The 10,928-nt window shown below is 53.2% G+C and overlaps 1 protein-coding gene and 1 long non-coding RNA gene across 3 annotated transcripts in view; one reads left to right on the top strand and one right to left on the bottom strand.

Annotated features, from left to right (window-relative positions):
- The window catches only part of LOC104868316, a 7,500-nt gene extending 1,844 nt beyond the window's left edge, over positions 1 to 5,656 (bottom strand). For both annotated transcript variants that reach the window (XR_782011.2, XR_002025652.1), the window contains exon 1: positions 5,215 to 5,656. This is a non-coding gene — a long non-coding RNA (uncharacterized LOC104868316). The remainder of the gene's footprint in view (positions 1 to 5,214) is intronic.
- A 3,935-nt stretch (positions 5,657 to 9,591) lies between these two features.
- Positions 9,592 to 10,928, top strand: part of Ms4a15 (membrane spanning 4-domains A15) — a 6,052-nt gene continuing 4,715 nt past the window's right edge. The window contains exons 1-2 of the mRNA XM_019208789.1: positions 9,592 to 9,622; positions 9,715 to 9,868. Coding sequence (XP_019064334.1) covers positions 9,592 to 9,622; positions 9,715 to 9,868 — 185 coding nt within the window. The remainder of the gene's footprint in view (positions 9,623 to 9,714; positions 9,869 to 10,928) is intronic.

The raw sequence follows: 10,928 nt of genomic DNA, 5'->3' as shown, positions 1-10,928 counted from the left end.
CCCAGAAAACCAAGAACAACCCAAGGCTTGCATTTTGTGATTTAGGTGTTTTAGGAAAAAAGAAAAAAAAAAAAAAAAACACAGAAACAGGTGTGCACCTAAATGTAGCACCATGGCCGACCTGCGTGCTGATGTCTACAGGCTCGGGATTAAACTGAGCCCGGCAAGGACAAAAACCGGACACAGGCGGCCTCAAAGCATGGATGGGCAGTTCTGGTCCAGGCGGGGTGGCAGTGGTCCCAGGGCAGTGTGAATCTGAGGTGCTGAACCATACACTTGAAAACGGTGGGGATGGTAAGTTATAGGCCGCACTTACTTCATCACAGTGAAGGGTAATGAACAGTGTCTGCGAAGCAGTACCAAGTTTTTTGTTGGTTTTTGTTTGGGGGTTGTTTGGTACCGGAATCAAACTTGGGACCTTGCAAGGCAGGCAGCGGAACCACTGAGCTAAATCCCCAGCCCAACATCACCAAGTTTTAAAAGCCCCGAGTGCCCCTGTTCCTGTTCCCACGGTGGCCACGATCCCGTGTGATGCTGATTACTCCCTTGTCTTTGTAGGCCAGTCGCACATCCCTGCACCTAAACAAAAGGGAGGCGTTCACAGGGCTGCTGGGCCCCACACTCATCCTCGTCGGACAGGGCAGAGGCCCCCGGGTGGGGGCGCCTTGCCCACACTGCCACAGTCTTGGACAAGGTGAGAGAGAGACCTGCTAGAGAAGTGCGTGCGTCTGTGTGACGTCACTCGGGTGTGTGTAGAACAAGCCGGAAGTACCTCCCCTGAGAGGATCACAAGTTCTAGGCCCACCTGACGACCCACAGCAGAGGAGGAGCATGGCAGGGAAGGGTGCCTACCTCATGAGGGCCAGGATGCTGAGCGGGGGGATGGGCACCCAACATGCCCTGTACCCGAGCCCTCTGTGGCACACCCAGAAGTGGGCTGCACCAGTCCCCTAGGTGGACCCCAAAGCCCATCAGGGTCAAGCTGACCCAGTGGGGTTTAAGTGCCACGTGGGGGAAGGTGTTCTCAGCCCACATCACAGATGAGGGACCCCGAGGGAGCCCTTCTGGGAAACATACTCACTGCTCAGTGGGTGCGGGACTGACTCCCAGCCTCCCGACGCACAGCCCAGCTCTCCTACCACACGGTGCTGGCCCGCAGAGCCTCCCTTCTACCTGGATGGCTCTAACACCCTTGCTACACCTCAGGCAGGAAAAGGCAAAGACAGTGCTTTGCTGGCTGGGGGCAGCCTGTGCTGGGCTGGTCCCTGGGAGAACAGCGGGTAGGGATCCTGAGGGGACGTAATTTCCTCCACCAGCAGGAGAGCCTACAGTGTTTTATAATAAAGATGGCCGGGTGTGGTGGCACCTTTGTAATCCCAGCATGGAGAGGCTGAGGCAGTGATTGCCGTGAGTTCAAGGCCAGCCTAGGCTGCATAGTGAGTTCAAGGAGAGTCTGAACTACAGAGCAAGACTCCGACTCAGAAATAAATAAAATAAAATAAAATCTATTATTAAAAAAAGAAGAAAAATGAACAAAGTTCCCATATAGTAATCTACTGCCCTTCTCTCTCTCTCTCTCTCTCTCTCTCTCTCTCTTTTTTCCCCCCCCCTAACTTTTACTGGTTATAAGTGTGCGGCGTTAACTAACAGGAAAAAGGTATTCAGAGTAGCTTAGAATGTTAAAGAAAATACCATTATGGTTTATATAAGGAAAATGCACTAAATGATACCCCCCAAGGGAAAATTCTGACTGGTCTATATGTATAAACCTAAAACTAAAAAAACTGTTAAAAATTAACATCTCAAAGTGAGCTCTGATTCCATGTAACTGTTTTGTGTCATGCATGTTTTGTCTTCCTGATAATCTAGTTTTTTAACAATTGGTTAAAGTATCTATAGCTGCTTCATTTAAAATTTTTTTCTTGAGCTCATCTTTATTTCTTTTTTATCTTTGCCCTCACAGATTTCTGGATCTGTTAAGGCCTTTCATTAAAAAAATAGTTATACAGATATTCAAAGATTACCAAACCCACTTAAAACAGGGGGTGAAATCTACTAGGCTCATCAAGACTTATGTAAAATCTGCAAATAAGAATCTTAAATTTCAGTAACATAAAGGTTTTCTGATTTAGGAGAATATGTGCATTTCTGCATGTTCGTCATCAAAATTTTTAAGTTGGCTTATAGATAAGTGATGTATATTAACCCAAGTGTTCTTTGGTCCCATAATTTAAAGTGAGCTGGCTCAGATGGGTTGGGAAGATGAGAGTACAGCTGTCTTTAAAGCTGGTGACATATTTCATCCAAGTCATTAGCAATCGAGAGGCAAGAATCAACCAGTGTGCAGTAGTTTTGCTGCCTGCCCCACAAGTGCAAGGTCCCTAGTTCCATCCCTGGTACAAAAATAAAAAAGAGTCAGCAGTGTGCACTGTGCCAAAAGGAGGGTTACTAAAGAGAAATCCCCCCAATTCATCCATGGGAAGCCACTCGCCAAACAAGATCATAACCATCCCGACACAGCTGGTAGAAGAGCTAAGAGGTTTCACAAAGGACCCAAGAAGTAATCGCTGAGGAACCTTAACAGAAGTTGACAGATAGACCTTAATAGATGATAGATAGATACATACATACATACATTCATACATAGACAGACAGCAGTAGGTGGAAATTTGGATTGGCATGGGTTTTACTTTGATTTGGTCTTAAGTATACAACAACAAAGTATAACAAAAAGAAGAAAGATAGTAATAACAATATTAAACAAAAAGCTAGGCTAGATGTTGAAAGAGATTCCAAATTCTGCACCACCCCCACTGGCACTCCAGCTTCACTTTCAACATTTCGGCCCACAGCCATAAGAAATAATAATCCCCAGTTGTTGAGGGCTGATCAGACCCCAGGATACTAGTGAGGGGTCAAGAGGGTATAAAGGCAGAAACAAATTTCAAAGCCTAGGGTGGCTGGGAGGAGATATGCCTCAGTGGACACTCTCAACAATCTCCACAGTTGACCCACTTTTATTAGCCAGCAAGAAACAGAGATGGAAGGGGTTGTGTGTCATTCATGGACCAATAGTGGTAAGAAAAGTATTTTCAAAAACACAGAACAGGTTACACTTTTACAGAGGGAATATATGAGAAAGGAACACTAGGGGACCAAGTTAATGAGGAAGTCGTTCTTTGCTTTTCTGTAAATTTACAAGAGCCTCAGTAGGTGCCCAAGAATTCACCAGTCATTGGTTTGTCTCTCTCAGCCAGGAGACACACTGCTGCCCGTGTGCCCCAGCTGTGCAGGCAAGGTTCACCACCCTCCATTCTGTGGCCCTTTGACATAAGTGATGTATATTAACCCAAGTGTTCTTTGTTCCCATAATTTAAAGTGAGCTGGCTTTAAATTTAAAGTGAGTCAGATAGCCCTAGCACCCAACAGTCACACTTTCTATTTCCTGGTAACCGTGAGACCCAGGCCCCAACATCCAGTCTCCCTACCCATTCCAAAACCTGTCCTTCAGCCTCTCCTAGTTTATTCCCACTGTGTCATTTTAGAATACCTTCAAGCACCTCTCAGGTAAAGAGTTAGCTTCTTGAGTAGGTGAGCTTATAACACAAAAGTAGTGATATAAATATTCTAGCTACTCATCATGATTGCTTTCATGGTGTAAATTAACTGTGTTGTCTACATCGGGCTTTGTTCATATTATCGGGAACTAATCACCATAAAGAACTTCAGGTCTACAAAATAGAGGTCAGACACAGACTCTAACCCTATAGTATAATAAACACCTCAAAAAAAATAAAGGTTGAGCCTGGTGTGGTGGCACACTCCTCTAATCTGAGCACTCAGGAGGATCACTGTGAGTTCAACACCATCCTGGGCTACATAGTGTGTTCCAGGTCAGTCTCAACTACATAGTGAGACCCTATCTCAAAATACCAAGAAAGAAAGAAAGAAAGAAAGAAAGAAAGAAAGAAAGAAAGAAAGAAAGAAAGAAAGAAAGAGAGGCTAATCTTAAAAGGCTTATGCCAAATACTACCTAATTTGGTTTGACTTCTGCAACTTTTTAGAGCCACTATTTATCAAGAGTCTCCTTTTAGGGCTGGGGATTTAGCTCAGCGGTTCGGTGGCCTGCCTTGCAAGCACAAGGACCCGAATTCAATCCCTGGTACCAAAAAAAAAAGAGTCTACTTTTAATTTCTGGCCCTGGCTGGTTTAACAAGGCTAAAAAATGAAGCTTAAGCATCTATCACGTGCTAATGTCCTTTCCTTATTTCCAGACCCTGAAAGGGTGATGGTTCATCAAACAACAAAACCCATCTTCCTTTGTCTTCATTAGACCATCTGGCAGGGTAAGACTTTTGATCCCTTGGAGGCAGGATCCACATGGCTTCTAAGCCTAAAGGAATTCTGAGAAGGTGGTCCCTCAGTCCTTCTTATCCCTTCAAAGCAAGGGATATATATCTGGGGCAGGGGTGATGAGATAAGATAGAAGGAATAAAGATAGGTAAAAAGGGACAAGGAAAATAATAACTAAAACAACTGTCCTGTCAGAAGCTCACATGGCCTCTTGCCAGATGTAAGCGAAGGATCGGGAACAGTGTCTTCTGATTGGCTGTGCCCATATGTAAATGAAGGATGGAGAATAGCACTTTCTGATTGGTGCCACAAGCCTTTCTGATTGGTCATTCTGGGCCCTGAGTCTTGCTCACATCTTTTCCCTTTAGGAAACGCCCCTACTGAGGACCTTTGTTGTGCTCTACCCCGCTGGTGTCTGGCTGCCCCAGCTCTGATCTCCCACCTCACCATCACACTTAAGAGTCCTGAAGCATACAGAGAGCAGTAAATGGGCTTAGCTAGGAAATGTAAACAGCAGGGATGTGATCCTAAGGAGCAGGTTGAGGGGATTCAAAGCATGCTTAAATTATCCATCTTTTTAAACAGACTGGGCTCACACCTGCACTTTTTAAACAGACTGGGGCCAGTACTTTGTGGGAGCGGACACCTTTCTGGGGTGTCCACTCCCTCAGGAGCCACCACGTAAATGTTTCCCGCTCCAGGAGGCAGTGCGCCTCTCTCCAGGGCCCCACCCCATTGCTCTGAGTGTGGACTTTGAGCTTCCTATAGCTCGTGCTGACACAGCCTTGGAATTCTCTCTCCGGGACCTAGGCGACCTCGGTGAATCTGCGAACTCGCTCCCAGGTGGGGCACATTCCTTACCTCCGCTTTCCAGTCCTCTGAGGCAGCCTGGACTATGATCTGTGGTCTCCCAGGAGGACTGGCAGCCTGCCTCTCCTTTAGGAAGGACACAGTGGAGGTAGACCGTGCTCCTCCTAATTGCCTTCTGCTTGAGGTTGATTTTAGGTCAAAGAGGTATAGTCTGGTTCCCCTCAACACACACAACGGTGTGGCGTCAGGGGTGTCACCCCCAAAATATTACGTACTGTGAGAGTCCACGTACGTGTTGCTGTCAGTGAGGAAATTACAGCCAGAGGAGGAGCAAACTTCATCATCCAGAAGAAACCAAGCACACCAATAATGCCACCGCCAGCAACACCTTCAGGGAGGGCAACTCCTGGCCTCCCAATTAGCTTTTTAATAGAAGCTCTGGTCGCCTTTGGCTGGGGTTCGCCTATGATTCTGAGCAATCCCAAGAGGAAGGACACGGAAGGGGTCACCACAGAGGGCTGTCTGCCTCCAGGAGACAAATCAGCAGGGCTGAGTCCAGGGCTGGCACAGCCCACAGCTGGGGAGCGAGGGGCGGGGCCCTGGGCCTGGACTCCCAGCCTTACATCTCCCCCTCTGTCCCTTATTTTTTTAATTTTAGTAGTGCACGTTTGCTGTACATAACGATGCTTTTGGTAACACATCTTAGTTCTTTTTATGTCCCTCTTTTTTTTTTTTTATACCTGGGATCGAACTGAGGACCTTGCACTTTTGAGCACCACTGAGCTAAATCCCTAGTCCCACATCTCCTCTCTTGGTCCCCTTCCCATTTGCAAAAGAGCTCCCTGTTTCCTATCATCTACCCTTTGTTTTACTCTTTAATTTTTTCTTTTTTTAATTTATAGCCATAGGCTTGCTCTTTTTATTTATTTATTCACTTATCCATTCTTTTACCCTTTGCCCCTCGTCCTTAAAGTTCAGCCTGCTAGAGTGGAAAGAGAACGTCCCCTCTCCCTCCTGCTGATGCTTCTGTGATCTTGGTTTAAAATTGGTCACAGCAGACAGATCAGCAGGAGAAAAGATGTGCAAATTTATGATGTGTGCGCCCCTCACTCCCGCGAAGGATGTGATGAAGAAATATGCAGAGCGAAGTGGGGGCCAGGGCTGCCTGCTGGGGGCGGCAGGTCTGGGGCGGTGAGGAGGGGCAGGTTGTGCTGCCGAGGCAGAAGTGCCAGGCGACCTGGGCGGAGGTGGAGAGACCTCAGCCCCGACACAGCTTCTCTTCCCTGGCCGATGCCATGGCGCAGAGGGCATCCTCCGCTGGTGTGGACTTCGGAGGGTCCATCGCTAGACAGACCAGGGGTCTTCAAAGAGGAGGAAGAGGAGCGGGAGGCAGGAGAGCTGAGGTCAGAAAGACCCTGGTTCTCCCGCTCAGAGCTCTGGGGCACCACAGCCCCACACCCTGCGTTCCGTCTGATCCCTGGCCAATGCGCTGCTGATGTGGGAGGTGAGACCACCAGAAAGAAAGGCTTCGCTTACCTGCAGCCACAGAGGCACCACAGAGTGAGAAGCGGTGGCCACTACGGGAAGCTCAGTTGGCTCGTGGTCCACAGGGCAGTTCTGGTCCAGTACAGGCTGGGCAGACTCCCCAGGCATCCGCATTGGGCTCGGAATCAGCTCTTGGCCGGGCACTGGCTGCAAGGAGGACCCCAGGCCGTGTGCCTCATTCCAGGACAGAGCCCGGAGTCTGCAGTCAGCACGGCCATGGAAGGGAGTCATGGCGGCCAAGTGCCAGGGTCAGGGATGTGCACTCGGCCCCGGCACTAATGCACTAGACCACAGAGGGGAGGCAAGGGTCACGCTCAAGCCCGAGTGTGCTTACAGCTGGCCAGGCACACGGGGGGCCAGGTCATCCCAACCATGCACGGGCCCTGGAGGCTGCTTTGCGGAAAACCGGAACCCAGACATGCAAATTCTGTTCGCACCACCTGAATGCCACTCTGCGTGCATACACACGCCCTCACACTTGCATGCGTGTGCACTCACCCGCCCCTGCTCCACCATCGCAGAGCCAGGACTGCAGCCCCTCTGGAGCAGGGACAGGAGAGCAGGGCCCCCGAGCCTCCCTCCATGTCGGACAGTGTGGGAACCCAGCCCAGCTCTGCCACCCACAGGCACCCGGACTCCTGCTTCTCTGGGCCCAGGGCCCCTCCTGTGGCTGGGGGATGGGAGCTCGATGTTCCCCAGGGACCTCGGGGCTGGGGAGGTGGTGAAGGCTCCCAGCAGGGGATGGGAGGCAGCACAGCGATTCCCAAGCTCACAGAACAGGAGGAAGCGTGAACTGGGGCGGAGGCAGCGGGCACACAGCGGGCACAGCAGCAGCCAAGTGAGTACCATGGCCCTTGGGGGTGGCACTCAGGACCCTGGGATGGGGCACCCGGGGCAGGGAAGGTCGGTAGGGTTTCACCCTCCGTTGACACCTGGGGCAGGATGCAGGGGCCCTGCTGAGGCCACAGGGTGGCAGGGGTGAAGGAGGGGTGTCGCTTTCCCCCCTCAAAGTCTGTGCCGGGAGGACACAGTGCCCCCAGAGGTCCCGAGGGAGGTGGGGTCCTGGCCCTCCCAGGCCCAGCCCACCCAGCCCTGGCCTAAAGGGAGCGAAGGCCCAGAGGGGACTCTCGGGCAGACCCAGAGCAGGCTCCAGGCAGACACTGTGCCGCTGGGGGAGGAAGAACATCAAGGAAGGGAAGGGGGCCCCAGGCCCAGGGAGAAAGAGCCTTTGAGGGCCAGGCAGGGCACTGTCCAGTCCAGCAGGTGGACGGGGTGCTGGTGTCCCACCCAGGGTCAGTGCCAAGGCTGGGGGTCAGGCTCCGAGGCAGGGTCAAGCCCCTGGAAGTGACCAGAGCCAGGGCCAGGGGCTCAGTTGCACGTAGGGACATAGTCACCAGGTATCCTTAGGGCCTGGAGCATCTCATGCCGAACAACTCCACAGACACCCACTTGACAGATGGGGAAACTGACACCAGAGAGGCTACCAGCTTGCAGGGTGGGGCAGACACCTGCCAGTGACCCCAGGGCCTTGGCCCCACCGCCGGTGCACTGCTACACTGCTGTCCCAAGGGTGGCTCTGGGGTGGCCTCCCTGGCTACAGGAACATCAGCAGTCGGGAGCTGGTGGGAAAGACCTGGTGACTGTGTCTCCCTGGAACGGGTAATGGGGAGAAGACAGCAGCGCTGGCTCTGCAGGGTCTGTGCGCCCAGGGCCCATCCTGAGTCCCCTCCCCGAGACTTGGCCCAGCCGGACTGGGGCCCACAGGCTCCCGAGACGGCCTCTCTGTGCAGGGGCCCCCTCCGCCCAGCGCTCAGGGCGCCCAGACTTCGCCCCCAACGCCTGCTGGAGGCGCGAAGTCACAGCGGGTCCCAGCCAGGCCAGCGGCTCCCTCTGTTCCAGCGTCTGCTGTCTGCCGAGACTTCCTCTTCCCTTCTTCCCCTCCGTTCCATTCCTTTCTCTTCTCTTCTTTCTTTCTTTCTCTTTTTCTTTTTCTTTCTTTCTTTTTTTTTTTTTTAACCTGGGATCAAACTCAGGCCCTTGCAGTGGCGGGGGCGGCGGCACTGAGCCAAATCCTCAGCCCCTCTTTCTTTCCTCCTTGTTCCCTCAGTACCGCAGACTGGACACAGAGCTTTCCTGCTAAGCGTTCTGCCCCTTTTCTGACTTCAGAGATGGGGTCTCTCTGAGTTCCAGCTGGGCTGCTTTCTACCCTCTTGTCTCAGCCTCCTTGGTGCTAGGGTTGTTTGTGATGCCAAACATCCTTGTGATGCCAGGCTTGTTTGTTGTTTGCCTGTTTGTGGTACTGGGGTTGAACCCAGGGCTGCATCCCAGCCTGTTTGTATTTTGTTTGGAGGCAGGGAGTCCTTAAGTCACCCCGGCTGACTCACTGTCCCTCTTCCTGCCTCGGCCTCCACAGCACTGGGTCTCCAGGCTGTGCCGCCACTTGGACCGAAACTGGAGCTTCCGCCTCTGAGCACTTCGGCTCTCAGGGCCCATGTTGTCCTCCCGCACCCATTCCGCACGGCCTGCTGCAGTAAAGGCCCACTGCGAGCTCTGCTGCTGGCCGGTGAGCATCCTGGACGCAGTGGCTGGTGCCGCCCTGGGGCCTGCCTGTGCCTGTCCCAACCACACGGCACACCGGCCGGGTGCAGGAAGACCGAGACGCCCCCCCGACCGGGCCCCAGGACAGGACAGGCACCCAGGTGGGCCAGTCCATGCCCGGCTGTAGGCTGGAGAGGGGAGCAGGAGGCCCCCAGACTGCGACACTGTCACACCTGCCGCCAGCAGAGAGCCTATTTTGGGAGGTGTTGTCTGTTCTCCCCAGAATCAGGAGGTCTCCCTTTCATCAGGTTTCTCACCCTGGGCCCAGGGGAGAGGCTACCAACTATGCGTGCGCTCCCGCCTGTGTCTGTGCAAGGTGTGATCAAGAGCGCAGTGAGTGCTGCTGCCGAACGCCATGTAATGGGCAGAAAAACAAGACGCTGCGTCCTCGTCCACCTTGTTCACCAGGTCTGGCACCCAGACTTCCGGCTCTGCCCAAAGTCAAGGTGACTGTGAAAGGTCGACGTTTTGAATCAATTGAGGATATCAAGGCAGCCATGACAGTGCGACACAGGCCCTCAGGAAAGAGGACTCCAGAGCTGCTGCAGGAGGGGCCGGGACAGTGGGATGAGTGTGTTGAGGGGAGGACGGGGGGGGGGGCTCGGGGCCACGTGACTCTTGCTGCAATGCTTCTATTTATTTGAGCATTCACTGAGCTTTTTTCGATCACACCTAGTATAAGACCCAGGGTTTCTGCCCTGTGTTTTCAGGGCCTTCCATGGAGCTGCCTCCAGGCCCCCATGGCTGTCCCGCAGCCTGTGGGGAATCTCTCTGTGTTTCCCAGCTAAAGGTCCAATGCGATCCATGAACAAGACACCCACCAGGACAGACGGCCGGCCTCTGCCCCAGGACGCTTGCATGGCAGGTGCAGAGTGTGCAGCTCAGTGAGGGGTGTAGCAGGTCTCAGACAGGGTGGCTGCTGTCCGGCTGCTGTTTGCTGTGACGTGGGTACTCACGTCGGTTTTCCTAGTGAGGAAACAGGCAGGGAGAGGAGACTGTCTGGTTCCCACATCTCACAGTGAGAACAGAGGCCTAGATCCAAACTCTGCCTCTGCCTAGAGCCGGGCCATGGCTGGTGGATCCTCCTCGGCAGGATGGCTCTCTTCGATGCCGGCACCCCCAGGCTATTCTCACCACTGTGGCCTCATGACTCCGGCCAGGGGCGGGGAGGGGGGAGCTCGGCCTGAGGCTTGCTGTGTGCTCCTGAGAACCACTCTCCCTCTCTGGGCAGCAGGAGGTTAAATACCCGATCCCGCAAAGGGTCCTCTCATTCTGGGGGTGCGGGGGTGTGGCTCAGGGGCAGGGAACTTGTCCAGCAGAGGGGGCTCAGCCTTTGATCCCCAGCACTGGGAGGAGAGGGGCAGAGAAGAGAAGGGAGGCAGCAGGGAAGTAGAGGGAGGGGAGATTCCTCCTCATCACCAGGGGCTGAGAGCAAACTCCGGTCTCTGGGATGAGAGGCGCTGACTGGAGTCCAGACCTTGCCCAGCCTGAGCCCCCGGCCTGGAAACAACTTCTCCGAGACGAGCCAGCTGAGGCCAGCACTATCTGCCCGGGGAAGAGCAGGAGCAGGTGTGTGACCCGCTGTGACCCGTCTCCCAGGCACTCCCGGCACCATGTCTGCG

The sequence above is a fragment of the Fukomys damarensis genome, unplaced genomic scaffold, assembly GCF_012274545.1.
Source record: "Fukomys damarensis isolate Sample0158 unplaced genomic scaffold, DMR_v1.0_HiC HiC_scaffold_27, whole genome shotgun sequence".
Lineage (NCBI taxonomy): Eukaryota > Metazoa > Chordata > Mammalia > Rodentia > Bathyergidae > Fukomys > Fukomys damarensis.
Note: the sequence above shows the minus strand (reverse complement) of the source record. Positions and strands in the feature narration are given on the sequence as shown.